The 17793-nt window shown below is 31.2% G+C and overlaps 3 protein-coding genes across 4 annotated transcripts; 2 read left to right on the top strand and 1 right to left on the bottom strand.

Annotated features, from left to right (window-relative positions):
• Positions 1-2603: 2603 nt before the first annotated feature.
• LOC125422838 (UPF0481 protein At3g47200) lies at positions 2604-5256 on the bottom strand. 2 transcript variants are annotated; one of them, XM_048475033.2, is made up of 2 exons: positions 5097-5256; positions 2604-4203 (listed from the first exon to the last, which is right to left on the bottom strand). In XM_048475033.2, exon 2 carries the CDS (start codon positions 4138-4140, stop codon positions 2848-2850), a length of 1293 nt encoding a protein of 430 aa, XP_048330990.2. In that variant the 5' UTR covers positions 4141-4203; positions 5097-5256; the 3' UTR covers positions 2604-2847. The 2 variants fall into 2 exon arrangements, with proteins under 2 accessions (XP_048330990.2, XP_048330991.2); XM_048475034.2 differs by having other exon boundaries at positions 2604-4188; positions 5097-5253.
• A 2677-nt stretch (positions 5257-7933) lies between these two features.
• Positions 7934-9077, top strand: LOC132803775 (uncharacterized protein At2g29880-like). Its single transcript, XM_060817288.1, has 2 exons — positions 7934-8277; positions 8585-9077. Exons 1-2 carry the CDS (start codon positions 7934-7936, stop codon positions 9075-9077), a joined length of 837 nt encoding a protein of 278 aa, XP_060673271.1.
• Positions 9078-9776: 699 nt separating this feature from the next.
• Positions 9777-10712, top strand: LOC132803702 (uncharacterized). Its single transcript, XM_060817064.1, has 3 exons — positions 9777-9843; positions 9986-10203; positions 10614-10712. Exons 1-3 carry the CDS (start codon positions 9777-9779, stop codon positions 10710-10712), a joined length of 384 nt encoding a protein of 127 aa, XP_060673047.1.
• The last annotated feature ends 7081 nt before the right edge of the window (positions 10713-17793 follow it).

Here is a 17793-nt window from a genome sequence, read left to right as displayed (position 1 = left end):
CAGCCTATTGAATTTCCCTGATCTCTCAGCACGGTTCAAAGGATTATCACATTAGAAGTTGGTGCTTATGTCATAGTTCTAGAGGTTGGCACTTGTGTTGGCACTTTTGTCATAGTATTGGAGTTGGAACTTATGCCCCAGAGACAAATGTTGTCTCTCTAGAAGAAGCACTTGCATCAGTTGTATATTAAATATATATATATATATATATTAAAAATTGCCTAGGTACTAAATGTTTCAACAAAATAATACTAAAAAGCAAGGAGGGAAAAAACCATAAAAAAATAAACAAAACGCAAAAAAAAAAAAAAAAAAAATCTAGTGACGATATCATCATGTTGAAGTTAGCGCTTAGCTAGTTCACAATAACATGCTGATGTTAGCATTCTTGCATTAGCTGACCCAGGCCTAAAAGGCTTAGACCCAGATGCTAGCAACCCAGCTCGCGTCTCCTCTTTCAACCCAACTAAGCTCAGCCCAACACTTTACTCAAGCCTAACTTGCTCAACTCAACCCAATTCTTGTCTTCTTCAATCTTTAGAGGAGTCGTGGGGTCGATCTGATTCTGGTTTGTGGGTTGCAGTTAAAAGATCTAGCTATTTCTCACTATTCCAACCATTATTTTCAGGCGGACAGATCCCGTTTTCATTGTTACGACATGAGAATCCAAATTTGTGGTCAATTTGGCCAAAAAATGCTTCAGAAAATAGATCTAACTAGGTTAAACAACCTTTGTTCCATTTTCATAAAAATGGGTAATTTTTAGGCCAAATATATTCCATTCTTATTATACAGCTAAACCCAGAATTATTTTTTTTTCCAAAAAACAAAGTTTTAAAGTTTCAGAAAATTTATTGGGTTTTATTAAACAAAATCATCGGGCTGTAAATAACCATTTTTATCCATAAAAATAGGTACAATCGAATGAATACTAGTAATTGAATGTAAAGTCAATTTACTATGAGAAATAACAAGAAAAGAAAATAAACCTAGAAAAAAAAAATAGTAGGAAACAAAATATAGAATTCCAAGACATAAAAGCTTTCTAATCGGTAAACAAGCCGAAAATAAGCAAAACACTAATTTACTATAAGCCATCGAAGTAGGTAAAATAAATATAAATATGTCGTCTCATCTAGCACACGTAAAATAATAATAATAATAATGAAAAAGAATAAACCATTCTAATATCTGGTAAAAGAATAAAATCTTTGTTTGTTCTTCATTTCTTTTTTTCAAATGTTCTGTCTTAACAATGTTTAAAAAAAAAAAAAAAAACCACATAAATATTTTTTTAAAAAAATAGAATGAACAGATAATGAGTATTCCTTTCCACAAAAAACTCAGAGCAAGATAAAAACTATAAAATAATAAAATAAGCCTAAACATAGCAGAAGCATAACCATAGCATAGAACGCAAACCAGCAAATAGAAATTGAAAAAATTACAACAAAATAAAAAAATAAAAAAAAAATTTGTTCAACTTTTCGTGTAAAAAAAAAAAAAAAATTGTGCTAAGATTGTTGACCATGTGGCAAAAATTAACACAACAATTTGTAAAATTATAGAATTGAACAAATAGAAATATTCCTTACTGAAACAAATAATACAAGTATTAAAAAATAATAAAATTCAATATAAATTATATCATAGTTTCCTTAAAATAAATTTGATTGTCTCCCAAAATATAATGAATCCTTAATAATTTTGAAATTATGCACCCTCAAAAACTCTCTACTTTGAATAAGATATTACCTCCCTCCTATCACACAGATAATTATGAACTCTAAGGAACCATGGAGAATGCTTATGTATAGTATTGCTTCTTTTTTTATTTTTTATTTATTTGATATATAGACAAAGAAGATGACTAACTTATATATAGCCTAAGTATGTAGAGGAGTTACAAAAGGATTATTAAAAAATTCATTAAACCAATGCAATTTAAAGACCAAATTAAATAAAAAGAAACGGATTGTTACAACCTGTTACGAAATCATTCAAAAACAAATTTTAAAACATGTAACTCCAAAAAAAATTGAAGTGCCCAAATTAGAAAGCTTTTGGTAGTTACCAGTGTTTCTTACATCTGTTTGGTTGTTGGTTTTTCCTATTAATTGACATTAACTTCTAGAGGAATTTCTGCACATGAGTATGGTATTTACTCATCATATGCTTGAGAAACGATAAAATCCCACTATTCATTCTTCCAATTAAATATATATAAACCATTAATGGACACATTACTTTTAGGTAAAATAGTATTTCAGTTTAATATAAGAGTTGCAGGTCTTGGCTCAATCCTTGTTACTGATAGTTTTCAAACTTATCTCCACCTATTCTGTATGCACGTAAATATGAAATGCAAAGACAATAATTACAGAACATCAAAACTCCCACGGGTATGCCAGTTATCAGACTTCATAACAAATTGTTATATCCAGAGCGAACACCGCCATAAGATAAAAAGACATGGAAGGCGTAAATATTTATACACCACATCTTGAAATCTTTTATATATTGAATTTTTTTTCTGTTTTATTTTCCTTGTTTTCCTCTGAATCTTCGAATTTATGAACGATGGGTGAAATAATGGAAAACAATTAAAGAGAAAATGATAAATATAAGTCGTTGAGCCAATAAATAGATCAAACTCTTACAACGTTGCATACAAACAGACTTACACATTATATAGATCAGTTCATTAATTTCAAAAAACATTACACTACTTAAACTTATATACCTATATATAATTCCTTACTCCACACTACAAAATGGCTCGCATAAGCTGGTAGAAAAATGCGTAAATACGATACATACAAAAAATAAGCATAAAAAACCAAGAAGTTAGGGGGGACTATCCTTAACTTGGAGAATAGAACAAACCGCTTGTATGATAGTTAGAATTAGAAGAAGAATAGCCGCGGCGACAGAGACAATTGCCCAAGGTGTGTTGAAATAATTTTGTTTCAAGTTCGCCTTCCATTTGTGCCAGGAGGTGCTGCAATAACCATCGAGCGCGTTACAAATACCAGCAAAATAGAAATCATCCGAGTTCATTATAACCCCATCTGCGAGTTTGTTTATCAGACTAGCTCCCTCACTGCTGTCCCCTAGCCTGTTCTCTACAATTCTATGTTTAACAAGCAAATCCACATCCTTTGGAGTGTTGACAAGTCGATCCATAATCACAACATAATCATTCAGATAATTCTCTATGCAATGGCATTGTTCAAAGGCTAGTAGATTTCTTATGGTCAGTTCTATCTCATCGCTTATTGTTAACTTAGGAATTTCAAGAATCCCATTCTTGAAATGTATATCAAACAAGTTTTTGCTTGATGCTTCTTTGAACTTAACTCCTGCACGGTGTAGCTCTGTCATGCTGGGAGCATTTAGACTTTTAAATTTCTCTCCACCACGTGGGTTCAACGGTATATACAAGGTTCTCAGAAAATCAACAAAGTGTGCAACATTTTCAGTTTTGATTTTCTCCAACTTTGTTTCAGTCCCTTCTAAATGCATCAGTGTTGTGAAGAATTTGTGGGAAAGTTCAATGATTGAAGGCTTCTCAGTGTGTGAAATTTTGTCAGGCTTATAAACTTCTTCAAGTATGAAAAATGGCAACTGATTCTCAAGCAAGCGCAGGTCAGGCCAGACATCCTGCAACATCCACGGCTTTTTGAATATCCGATCAGGCTCGTCACCAGATTCAGTGAAGCTGTACCTTAATAAAACCTCAATGATGAAGGCAGAGTCCACTAGGATTATCTTTACAAATTCATCACTGCCGAATCCGATGGTTTCCGCATAGCAACTCCGCAATCTAAGTTCATTTTGCTTTATAATCTTTATGTAATTCTCCAAGCTTGTATTAGTCCGTTTAAGATAATCACGTAGATACCTCTTTTTGTGCTCTTCCATTGCTTTTAAGCAATCCTTGCCATGGTGGAGAGGACCAATGGAAACTACTTGTGGTGTATAGGCCTTTTCGTTCACAAGCCTCAATCGCTCAGATACTCTGTAAATACAACATACCGAAGATAAGGGAGGCAAGCTATCCAACTCCTCTGTCATGGAAATTGCTATAGAAACATATGAGTTTTCAATGTCACTTGAAGCTTGGTTGCTGCTTCCCATTTTTACTCTTTTTGTTGATGTTGTTGATGAAGTAAATGACACTGATTGCTGGGGTAACAGAAACTGCAGATATTTTTATAATTAACATAACAAATTCAACCAAAACAAAAAATTCAACCTAAATGCTCAACAACAAATTCCCTGCTTCTGAAAAACTGGCAGTTGGATACTTTTTGCACATGTTTTTGTCACTAATCCAAGTGCAATGAAGTAAAATAATATAAAATAAGAAGCAAGTGCAAAGAGCACTGTTATATCCACCTGCTATCGATGCAGATTTGTTCAAGATATGTCTGATACTTGCAAATTATTATGGAACAATAAAGTAAATTGTAGTATGCGCTAAATTATATAGTCAAGAAAGCATAGAAATTTTGATATCCAAGTATAAGCAAGTAATTCATATCATCTTAAGCTTTACTTTTCCTAAAAGAACCCACAATCCATACATAGGAATTGTTGCAGAGAATCCCTAAATTTCTACAAAAATTCTGTTGGACATTCTTAAAGACCCTAACCCAAATTTGGTTAAAGGGGTTTAGAATTTCACCAACATATACAGCTTATCATAACGCATATTACTTTTTTCTCTACTCTTTTCCTTTCATTTTGTCAGTGCGTTCTTCAATTTCCGTTTGTTTGCCAGGAAAATGCGGGAAACAATATTTTTTATCAAATCAAGCATTTTGGCAGTATCAATTACAGTCTCGCGAGGGGAAGTTAAAAAATATATAAAAAAAAAAAAAGGCTCAATTAATCTAACTTTCAGCAGGATTTTACTGATATGATTGTTAAGAGCTCATAGCAACATAGAATATAATAATGGACATTTTTAAGATTATGTACTTTCCATTTAAACCAAAACAATTCACAGAGCACACAGAGATCAAAGAAACATAAAAACCAAAATTATAAGCGACAGAGAATAGTATGGAAAAAGAGGTTAGATTCTTTACCTGCTGCAAATAAGCAAAAGGTTGGGGGGTTGGCTATGGCGGATTATTGTAAACTGGGCAATACAGGTTATAATATATATAGGTGTAAAATTGCCTGTAAACTCATCTTGAATATCCTTTTCGTTTCCTCCACGTCGTCTATATATATATATATATATATTTCAAATATTCTGCAAGGACCAATTGCGACGTCATTTCATATATATATTATTATTATTTGCTTTTTAAATATTTATTACAAAAACCATATATTTCCTGTTCTCCAGAACTTGAAACAATAAATGATTCTGGACCGACTGCTGAAGACTGAACACTAAAGAGTAACAAAAACGACAAACTACTTTTATTTATTTTGTGGCCATATGCACAATGTGCTTGGAATGGAGTCTTAGTCGTGGTCTTTGTAGTTTTTCTCCTCTATATTCCCGCCCAGTAATTATTTATTTGACTGAGATAAGAGGGCTACATCAAAGAAAAAAAGATACTAAATGGAAAGTATGTGCAATTTTTTAAAAAATTTAAGCTAAAGAGACAGATTATGCATTTTGCCCTTAAAAAAATGAGCTCATACAAAATAAGAAATTAGTTTAATATATTTTTCTAATGATAATCTTATTATTATATCTAAAACACATATTTTTAATTAAAATTAAATGTTGCATTTTCGTAATACCAAGTAACCAGAAAATTAAATTATGATGGTAGATAAAGTTGAATAATTAATCAATCTGTTTTCCTTTATGCTTTAGATGAAGTAGGCCAAAATAGTTAACAACATTTAATAGATGATGTTACATATCAGTAAGAGTAACAAAAACGACAAACTACTTTTATTTATTTTGTGGCCATATGTACAATGTGCTTGGAATGGAGTCTTGGTCGTCGTCTTTGTAGTTTTTCTCCTCTATATTCCCGCACATGAAGTATTTATTTGACTGAGATAAAAGGGCTACATGAAAGAAAAAAAGAAACTAAGGGGTGTATTCGATTAGGAATTTAATAGATTTTAAAAGATTTTAAAAGTCCAAAGGTATTCAATTAAGATTTTTATGGAATCCATTAAAATATTAGGGTATTCAATTCAAAATTTTATAGAATCTATATAAATCTGATGTTATTCAATTATGATTTTTTAAAAGTCCATAAAAATCTGTTGGTATTCAAAAAGTCATTAACTTAGAAGGATTTTATAAATTGATTGATTTGATTGGATTTTGAGACATTAGATATAAATACTCAAGCCTTTCACAAATCCAGTCTCCACCCCAAAGATTTCATCTGATTGTAAAACACAAAACATTGAGTGAGACCCTGCTTTGAGACAGAACGAAGAACGAAGAACAGACGGACAAACCCAACCCGCTGGATGAACAATCGAACAAAACTGGCGAACTGACGGTAACCAAAACAATGATCTTTCCTGTGGGTTCTCTCCCCGTGCTTCGTTGGTTGATCTGATTTTTTGGGTATGATTCAATTTTTCTGCTTTTTTCGCATTATTCTTCTATTGTTTGATAAAAACCCAAATCAATGTTGCGAAAGTTTTGAATTTCAAGTGAGAAGTTTTGAGTTAAAAAAAAAAAAAAAAAAGAGTGAGAAAATTTCTAAGGAACGTATCTGTTATCTACTATCTGCTATTGTAAATATATTCATATATGTTGTATATATGTTTAGCCCTAGTGTAAAAAGAAATAGAAGGTTGTGAAGCCGTACTTTAGTGCCAATTAACTTGTTCTTTTGAAGCATTATTAACAGTACATGTCCACCATCTTTATACATAATCTCCATCGATCTTTTCCAGCACAGCCCCCCCTCTTCCTTGAGCCATAAACACATAGACGAAAGCCCCAACCCCTCCCCTCCCCCCCCAACACACACACAGACCAAAGCAAGAGCATAGAAACAACTGCCAGATGATAAAAATTTTGTGGGGTTAGTTTTCAGGAGGGTAAAGATCAACTCTGATCAATGTATTTTCTTTGTACCCAAAAAAATAAATAAAAAATAAAAAAGGGAAACAAATGGATAGTGATGATCACCGTCTCTGAAGAAAGGAAAAAAATGGTTGGTAGATTAGGCATAATGAATGTGTATGTCAGAAGCTAGCCTCACAATTTTCCATCAATTAATAAATTTATATAGCTTTGAAAAAAAAAAAAAAAGAGTTGGTGGATTAGGCACAATGAGTGTTCACGTCAAAAGCTAGCCACACAATTTTCTATCAATTAATAAATTTATATTATAATATATATATATATATATATATATATATAGTTTCTTGTATTTAATGAAACACACTTCCCCAAGAATTTGTGCTTTGGTTACCGTTTCCACTATGAGTAACTGATTTGGTGTTCCATAATTATTATTGTTATATATATATATATATACTTCTTGTACTAATTTAACACACTTCTCCAAAAAGTTGTGTTTTGGTTTCTGTTTTACTGTGAATGGCTAACCATGTTTAGTGTTCCATCATTATTATTATTTGTTACGAAAATATTACTGCCTACTTGCACTTAAAAAATATATACTATGCTATAGTACTACATGTTCATGCATATATATATATATATAATTTCAGAAAAAATTAGAAAAATACATTATTGTTTGGTTGTAGTTAATAGTCTTTTAAAATGCATTATGAATCTAATATGATTTATTAAATATTTTTAATCTGATTTTATATTTTGATGAGTTAGAATGTGAATATTTTGATCTTGTTTATTATATGTTTAATTTATAATATATATATATATATATATATATATATATATATATATAAATGTGATTCAACTATTCATGGGCTTTATATTTAGATATTCATTGTTACAATGGGAGATTCACAACGAAAAGGTAAAACTGCATATAACACATGGACCTCACAAGAGAGTAATATGTTGTTGGAACTGATGGTTGATGCTGCTAATCGTGGATGGCGTGATAATAATGGTGTATTTAGCAAACTAACTGTGGAAAGTAAGATACTTCCCAAGCTAAATGAAGCACTTGGATGTAATAAAAATTATACTAAATATCAGAGTCGCTTGAAATGGTTTAAAACGCATTATCAAACATTTTCTCAACTCATGTGTTTCAACTCTGGTTTTGGATGGGATGCAACCACACAAAGATTCACTGCCACAGATGAAATATGGGATAATTACTTTAAGGTGAGGTTATAAATTTTCATAAGAATGTATTTTATATTATTATATCTTATATATATATATATATATCTATATATATAGATATATTCTTTTTGTATTTTTATATGTTAACAAAATATTATATTTATTTTATTTTGTTTTATTTTTTTTACAGTCTCATCCAAACCAGAAACACCTTTGAACAGACACTTTTGCTGACTTTGAGAATTTAAAAATTGCTGTTGGAAATGGAACTGCCATTGAAAAAAACTCTATTGGATTGGGAGACAATACAGATGCAAGAATTTATGGATAAGATGAAAGTACACATGGTAGGATAGATGACTATGTATATGATGAGATTAACGAGGTATATGTTCCAACTCAACTCGATCCATCATGCCAAGCACCTTCACCCGGACATAATGAACCATCAATGTCAGAGTTCGATACAAATTTAGAAGTTCCCATGGAAAATGTTGTTCAAAGAAAGCGAACTAGAAATGAATATGAAGGAAATACTCGTTCATTTGATCAGAATGCCACTCGAGTTGATCTTCTAGAAAAACTTTCTCATGGTTTGGACTCGATTGGAAAAATTGCCACTAAAATTCGGGGTATGTATAACCTAATGGAGAAAAGGGAAAAGGCAATTAGTGAAAAGGAGAAAAAGAATGATATTTGGAATGCTATTAAGGAAACTCCAAATTTAGATAACATTGGTCGCTATAAAGCACTTGCATTGATTCAGAAAATGGGAGTTAAAGATGCATTCTTGAAGATGTTACCTGAAGAGCGCTTAGAATGGATATCATTTAATATGGAATGAGTGTTAAAACATATATTTAGCTATAACTATTTTATGAAATAGGTTTTTTGTTTTGATATATTTTTCTCTCTAGTTTGTTTAAGTGAATTTTTTCATTTGCTTTATTGTTCAATTTGTATTGAATTGAATTTTTCATTAAAGATTTTTTTTCCCTTCCTGATATTATTATTTTTTATGACATTTCATATTTCCTAATAATATTTGATGTTATGTCTTAGATTAATAGAGAAAATGGAACGGGAAGAACTGGGAGAAAGAGATACACAAGAAGATGAAGAATTTTATGAAACCATTAAATTAATGTTGTTGGCAATTCAAGCAATACTTGAGGTATTAGATGCACTAATGATTAGCATATATGATGAATATATCGAACGTCCACTGGCTCGACGACCAATCACTCCTAAAGGGTATAATTATATTCATAAAGTATTGAAAGAAGATCCTCAACATTTTCGGCAACTCTATAGGATGTATCCTAATGTGTTTTTGAAGTTATGTAAAATTATTAGAGAAAAAACATATTTACAGGATACAAGATTCATTTGCATTGAAGAAATGCTTGTAACATTTTTACTTATTATAGGTCAAAATTCTCGCTATCGTATGACTCGTGAAACATTTAGTCGATCACATTTCACAATGAGCAAAAACTTCAACAAAGTTTTGAGGGCTTTGAACACAATAGCACCAGATATGATGGTTAAACCAAAATCTACAGTGCCAAGTAAAATAAGAGAACATACAAGATTTTACCCTTACTTTAAGTAATGAATGTTTTACCTATTTCTTTTTTTAGTAATAATAATTATTGTCATTATTGTTATAGTTTTGTTATTATTAGTGTTGTAATTATTATTCAGAACACCTTATATTTTATGTTAGTTATAAAATTTATTATTTCTTTTAGGATTGTGTTGGAGCTATTGATGGCACACATATACCAGCAACAGTAAAGGGTCGTGATGTAAGTAGCTATCGTAATCACCATGGAAAAATTTCACAAAATGTATTAGCAGCTTGTAACTTTGATTTGGAGTTCATATACGTGCTTAGTGGATGGGAGGGTTCGGCTCATGATTCAAAATTACTACATGATGCTTTATCAAGGAGGAATGGACTTAAAGTGCCACAAGGTATATATATTTTTTTATTATATATATTTTTCAATATGTACTCATTTTTACAAAATAATATTTATGAATTAATAATTAATATCTTATATTTTTAGGTAAATATTTTCTTGTGGATTGTGGATTTCCAAATTGTCGACAATTTTTAGCTCCATTTAGAGGGGTTCGATACCATTTGCAAGATTTTTCTGGTCCAGGTCGTCATCCCGAAAATGCAGCTGAATTATTCAATCTCCGTCACTTTTTTTTAAGAAACGTAATTGAGAGGATATTTGGTATATTCAAATCTAGATTCACAATTTTTAAGTCTGCACCTCCATTTCCATTTAAAATACAAGCAGAGCTAGTTTTAGCTTGTGCAGGATTGCACAATTTTCTTCGCAAGGAATGTCGCTCTGATGAGTTTCCTATAGAGCCAAATGATGAATCTCCATCATCATTATTAACACAAGAAATTGAAGAAAATAATTTTGAAGAGCTGCTTGAAAGTCAAGAGCAATAACGAGAGAATGCTAATGAATGGAGAACTACAATGGCTTCAAATATGTGGGTGGATGCCCAAAATGCAAGAAATCAAAGTAATGAGCAATGAGGTTTTTTTTTTTTTTTAAATAAAATTTTGCATACAATAAAAATAATAATAGAGATGATATAAGACTATTTGATATATTTATCTACTTTTATTTTAATTTATCTTGACAATGTTTTTTTTTTTAATATTTTAAGGATAATATTATTAAAGTTTAATATTCATGTATATGTTGTTTGCCTATTTGTTAATATTTGTTAATTTGTTTGATATCATAAATGTTCAACAATGCTAATGGTATGATTAAAAAAAAAAAAAAAAGAAGCTATGCTTATAGTATAGAATAAATGATATTATTCACCAAAATAGTAAAATAAATTATATAAAAATATTTAAAATCATTAGAATTCCATCAAAATCTATTAAAGTCTATAATATAAGTCTCATAAACTCCATTAAATTCCATATAGAATTGTGATAAAATCCATGTGGAGTTTGTTGAATTCTAAGTAAATCCATGAGTTCCATCAAACATTTTAACTCTTTTAAAATCCATTAAATTCCTAATTGAATACACCCCCCTAAATGGAAAGTATGTGCAACTTTTTAAAAAATTTAAGCTAAAGAGGCATATTATGCACTTTGCCCTAGAAAAAATGAGCTCATACAAAATAACAAATTAGTTTAATATATTTTTCTAATTAGATTAATATATTTTTCTAATGATAATCTTATTATTATATCTAAAACACATATTTTTAATTAAAATTAAATATTGCATTTTCATAATACCAAGTAACCAAAAAATTAAATTATGATGGTATATAAAGTTGAAATAATTAATCAATATGTTTTCCTTTTATGCTTTAGATGAAGTAGGCGAAAATAGTTAGCAACATTTAATAGATGATGTTACATAAATTAAATGTCTTCCAAAAGAACCAACAAGGCTCAAAACTTATGGATTATTATGTACAATTCATCCGAGTCATTGACACGGTTATGGAGACCTTTGACAGATTTTGATACTCCATGGTAATATTGGAGAGACTTTGAATAATGCTTAAGATTAAGGGCAATGAATGATAGTTTGGAATTTTGGATCTCATTATAAGCCTAATTGCTTGTTTTGCAAAAAATTGAAATGACACTAAATATTTTGCTAAAAATTTGTGTTTCTTTATTTTTTATGATTTATCTTCTATTATATAATTTATACATTCCCTTACAAACTTGAAATTTTTAGATTTTTTAAAAATATTAATTATCTTTTACTACATAGGTGTGCATAAATATTTTATTTAAGCATATTACGTGAGAATATTATTTTATTTGTATAAAGTAGCCGGTTGAATTTAAGGTAAAATACAGTTTGGTGCCCTCTACTTTCACATTTTTTTATTTTGGGGTCTGTAAAAAAATTTTTGACAGATAACACTCTTCATTAACCAAACCATTAAAAGCAAACATTTCTCTTAAAAACTTGGTCACGAGCCAAATAAAACAATTTTTGGTATAATTTCGTGTAATTTTAGAAAAAATTTTGAGGAAAAAATGGTTAAAAAATGGAAAATGCAAAATAGGGGAGGAAGAAGGACGAAACAAAGAGAGGTGAGATGTCTTCAACAACTTAATTTATTCAAAGGATTTATTATGCAATTGTGAAAGATCACGACCTATTGACATGAGAACGTTAATGATCAGTACCAAACCTAGAAGGAGGTTTTACCAATGTGATATCCATAAGGTATGTTTTAGGTTTTGCCAATCTTGGAGGAGATTTTTTGTCGATGGAGCTTAGATCACTTATATATATATATATATATATATTTGGGTAAGAGCCAATAAGGTATGGTTAAAATATGATTTAGTGTTGTAGATGATAAATCTGACTTAGAAAATAATTAAGTGTTTAGGAAAACTGTAAGAGGTAAATAAATGAAGTAAAATAATATGTTTTAAATTTATTGATTTTTTGTTTTGATTGGACACATTGGGATTTTCATTCTTAAACATAGAATTAGTACACCATTTTGGAAGCTTAGAGTGCATTATAGGACTTGTTAAATTTCATTTTAAAATTTCCATATTAATAATTCATTATTAGCTGCAATATATGCATATATATAAGTAGTAATGACATAGTTGATGACAATTATTGCCCAGTTACACAACTAATAAATTGTTAATATTTGTAGGATGCTAGAGGATGAATTTTTTTAAAATGGATTGATACACCTATATCAGATAATGCAAAAGATTTGGTTGATCATTTAAGAGGGAAAATTCAAAATTGGAGGATGAAATTTGAGCATATAAGTAACAAAAGATGTATGACAAAAGAATGATAGAAGATTACAAAGTAGAGTTGGAAAAATGGATGTCTCGAAATAAGCACATGGAGAAAAAATATATGAAACTTTAGGGGCAGAGTAAACAACTGTGTAATCAAAATTAGAAAGCTATATATTGTATTAACAGGAATTATGATAGTTCTTATATTGTTTCTTTAGAATTGTTGTAGTTGTGGACGGATGACAAATAAAGGTTATTTGTATTTGAATTAGTAATGGCTGATATAGTTGTGCGGATGAATGCTTAATGTCTTTTAATTGATGTCTTTTAGTTGCAATGATGTATTCAATTTGGCATTAGACAATGGATGTTCAATGGAAGGTATTTTGTGTTATATACAATGGAGTACTAATTTCCTTTGTGATGAGAATCCGCTTGAGCCCGCACAATCGACAACCCACCAGGGTGCTGACCCGATATGGATGAAGACCAGGCCGATCACTAGGGCTCAAGTAAAGAGATTTAAAGACAACCTAGTTACTTTAATTCTCAAAGGAGCTTGTCAATACTTAAAAATACAAGAACCGTTTTAAGCATCCAAGTGGTGAAGGCCGATATAGACCCGGATAACTGTTTTCGTACAAATATGGACTCCGGACAGCAAGAAATGGTTCTAACGTTTCATGAACTCAATGAATATCATTAAGAGGATATCAAATCTAGCCAAGGTAGAATCAAAAGCATCTGAAAAGGACTTGTACAGACAACATCTCAATTTGATCGAAAATGTGTTGTTTAGCCACTGACTTTGACTTTTCTCTTGTTTGACTTATTCCAATCAAGGGGCAATGTGTAGGAATCATTATTAATCATATTTGGCATCCTACATGGCATATGGAAGCTGATTTCGAGTCCAAACAAGCTGGAGATTGGTCAAAGATATCTTAGTTACTGGACAAATCAACTTAGGAAAGTTATTATTTTATTATTTCCATTGTAAATTAATTAATTCCTAATTCAAAATAAAGAAATTAATTAATCCAAATCAGATTAGGAAAGGAGGTGAATTTCGGCCAAGCATGGTTTCCTTTTCTTTTGGTGGCCAGTTTTACCTAGATAATTACGGTTTTATTTTGTAACTTTTTATCCTATTTAAAGTCTTGTTTTATCAATAATATTCAGTACATTATTCATACAGAAAATTTTTTGTGAGATTGAGTTCTTTTTGTTCTCTTTGAACACCTAAAATACCATTAATGAATGAGTGTTTTAGCTTTTACTTATCAATAAGACATCCATCACCTATTATGGCATCTTCATTATACCAAGGTTTCTAATCACAAGTTGGTTAGGGATTGATCCATTAAAATCTAAACTTAATTGAGATCCGGACTAATATAATACGGGTTAGGCGCATGTCGACCTAGGTTTGTATCATTTGGTATCAGAGCCAAATTTTGTTCAGCTTTGATCTATCTTTATTTGCTTTATTTGTTTTTGTGTTTATTCTGCAATTTTAGCATTAGGTTAAGGTTTCATCGATCTCATACATGTTCAGAATTTAAAAAAAAAAAAAAATATCTCATTCCTAGAAAAATTAGGTTTCCCTAGTTTTATTGTATTTTTTGTTTCCTAGTTTTGTTGGTTGTTTTTCATTCTTGTTCTTAGTAATTTAGTTTATTGTTGATTTTTCTTTGCTGTTTTGATCTTAAATATTTGCATTCATATGTTCCAAAAAAAAGAAGTGTGTTTGCGGCAACATATAAAGATTTATAAAAAAAAAATAAAATTGCAAACTTTGTAATTTGTTGTTGGAGATCATGGGTTTGTTGAACTTTTTTAGTGTTGGAATTACAATTTTATTGTTGATTCTTGCTACTAGAATTGTGTTGGATATTCAATGAGTGAAAAAAAAGAAGAAGAAGAAGAAGAAGAAAGGCCGAAGAAAAAAATGCACAAAAAGGCCGGTGTTGCATTTGGAGTTTGCAATTTTGTTTGCTAGAAAATTGTAATATTTGGAGTTGCTGAGAATTTATTTTACTATTGGATATTTGAATTTCGGGTGCTTAAATTATTTAGATTAGAATTAGTTAAAGGAATTTATGCAAAACTTGAATTACAAAGAACAACAACCAACAACCATTCTATATTTTTGTTCCAATTAATTCTTGTTTGAGTTTGAATTTCTTTCTCTAAAATTTTATTTTTGGATTCTTAATTTCTTACCATCTAGTCCAGTTCTTATTGATTCCAAAAATTTTCTTGTAATTAGCCTTATTTTTCTTGCTTAGAAAAGCCGAAGTTTAGGTATTTTAAATTCATTCGGTACTACCTACTTTTTGCTACTGTTTTGTTGATAAGTTTAATTAAAACATACTTGTGATCTAATTGCTATTTTGTGGGTGTTTTAATTAGAACTTTGAGATAATTCATTAAGAGGAAAAAGGAAAGAATATGTGAGCTCCAGAGCTCCAAAGAAGGTAAAAGCCGAAACTAGTGTGAAAACATGAGTGTCAAGACCGTGATTGAATGAAACATGTGAGGGAGTGAATTTGGTGATGTCCTATTTTATCTTTGTGTTATTCATACTAACATGGTAGATTCAAAGATGAGAAGAGGAGAAACACCATTGAGAATTAATGAAGAAGAGTTCGTAGGATTCAAAGGAGATTCCAAAGCTTCAAGGAGTGGAGATGAGCACACGGACACGAGGACCTTCTTGGAGCAATTATAGTGGATGAATGCTCAATTTGATCACATAAATCAAAGGATGGACAGGTTAGAAATATCACAAGGAGGGCTGAATACAAGGTTTGAAGCTTATGGAGGCCGAGGTCGAGGTCGAGGTCGAGGAGGCCAGGGGTGACTTAGAGAAGAATTCGGGGAAGGCAATTTTGGAGATGACTTGGATGAGGCATATGATGAAATTTTTGAATCTCAAGGAAGACCAATCCATGGGAGACCAGCAAGAAATGAAGATGATGATCTTGAAAATATCAAGGTAAACATACCACCTTTCATGGGAAAAAGCGATCTGAAAGCATACTTAGAGTGAAAGGAGCATATGGAGATGATCTTCAATTGTCATAACTATTCTGAGACCAAGAAGGTAAAAGTGACAGCAATGGAATTTGGACATTATGCACTCCAATGGTGGACAAATGAGCAAAGTATGCGAAGAAGAGTTGGAGATGAACCCATCACTACTTGGGGACAAATGAAAAGGGCCATGAGAAAGTGATTCGTACCGGCACATTACCAAAGGTTGCAGCACCAAAGACTCCAATCTTTGACCCAAGGAAGTAGGTACGTGGAAGATTATTACAAGAAGATGGAGATGCTCATGATGAAGTTGAGCATGCATGAAGGTATAGAAGCAACCATGGCAAGGTTTCTTGGTGGTTTGAATTGTGAAATAGCCAATCAACTAGAATTGCAAAAATATGTGGAATTGAAGGAGATGTTGCATGTGACTATTAAATTACAACATTAATTCATGAGGAAGGGTGTACGCTCATGGTTTGGGGGTGTTTCCAACAACAGAAGATCAAATCCAAGTGGCTAGAGAAACAATCCTATTTATGAAAACAAGCCAAAACTAAAAGTTGGAGAAGAAAGTTCAAATCGGCCAAAGAAAGAGGCTAGAACCGAATCTATCTAAGCACACAAGATTGATGGTAAATCTGATCCTAAACCTTCAAGATCTAGAGAAATTGTTTAAGTACCAAGGATGAGGACACATCGCTAGCCAATGCCTGAATAGAAGAATCATGGTGCTGAAAGGTAATGGTGAGCTAGAGTCAGAAAGTGAGGAAGGTGAAGATGAAGCCGAGCAAGAAGAGGAAGAACTTGAAGATGAAGCCGAGACTTTAAATGCTTCACATGCCGAATTGAGTTTAGTGTCTAGAAGAGTCTTAACCATGTACGAAGATGAGGAGCAAGTTCAAAGAAAGAATATCTTCCACACTCGATGTGAAATCTAATGTAAGATTTGTAGTATGATAATTGATAGTGGAAGTTGTACAAATGTAATTAGTAACACTGTGGTTGATAAATTAGATTTAACAACTATTAAACATCCTGAATTTATATAGATTACAATAGCTTATTGATAGTGGTGAGATGAAAGAGAATAAACAATCCAAGGTAAAATTTAGACATAGATAAATATGTGGATGTTGTTTTATGTGATGTTGTGCCTATGCATGCCGGACATATTCTATTAGGTAGACCATGGCAATTTGATAAAGATGCTACTCAATATGGTTGAAAAAATTGTATTGTTTTTAAGTTTAAAGGCAAAAAGGTTAAGCTGGAGCCATTAACCCCGAAGGAAGTTTTTATAGACCAATTACAAATGCAACAAAGGAGGGAAGCCGAGAGGCTCAAAGAGAATGCTAGTATGGCACCAACAATTTCACCATCCATTCAAGAGGGAAAAGGTGAGCTTGCTGTCCAAGGTAAGTCCTATAAAACCTAAGTTGAGTGGAAAATTTTTAATAAACCAGAGAGTGAGAAATTTGATGCAAAAGCCGAGAGTGATGTTAAAGCCGAGAGTGATGTTACAACCAATGAATCTGTGAGTGAGAAAGGAAAAGAAAGAAAATAGAGGAAAAATAAAAATTTTTATTTGAGTTTTGGGGATGTTAATAAAGAAATTTCAACTAAGAAACGATTGCTGGTTATGATTTATAAAGATTCTTATTTAAAGAGACTTTTGTTATATAGAACTTTATCTGCATTGTTAAGAGCTTTACTT

Source organism: Ziziphus jujuba, chromosome 5 (genome assembly GCF_031755915.1).
Source record: "Ziziphus jujuba cultivar Dongzao chromosome 5, ASM3175591v1".
In the NCBI taxonomy this organism is placed as follows: Eukaryota; Viridiplantae; Streptophyta; class Magnoliopsida; order Rosales; family Rhamnaceae; genus Ziziphus; species Ziziphus jujuba.
Note: the sequence above shows the minus strand (reverse complement) of the source record. Positions and strands in the feature narration are given on the sequence as shown.

Bases quoted from the DNA above. Each gene is read 5' to 3' on its own strand.
- LOC125422838 (XM_048475033.2), bottom strand. From the start codon at position 4,140: ATGGGAAGCAGCAACCAAGCTTCAAGTGACATTGAAAACTCATATGTT.
- LOC132803775 (XM_060817288.1), top strand. From the start codon at position 7,934: ATGGGAGATTCACAACGAAAAGGTAAAACTGCATATAACACATGGACC. The intron at 8,278-8,584 runs GTTATAAATTTT...TACACATGGTAG, and splicing joins GATAATTACTTTAAGGTGAG to GATAGATGACTATGTATATG.
- LOC132803702 (XM_060817064.1), top strand. From the start codon at position 9,777: ATGGTTAAACCAAAATCTACAGTGCCAAGTAAAATAAGAGAACATACA. The intron at 9,844-9,985 runs AGTAATGAATGT...ATTATTTCTTTT, and splicing joins AAGATTTTACCCTTACTTTA to AGGATTGTGTTGGAGCTATT. The intron at 10,204-10,613 runs GTGCCACAAGGT...CGCTCTGATGAG, and splicing joins CAAGGAGGAATGGACTTAAA to TTTCCTATAGAGCCAAATGA.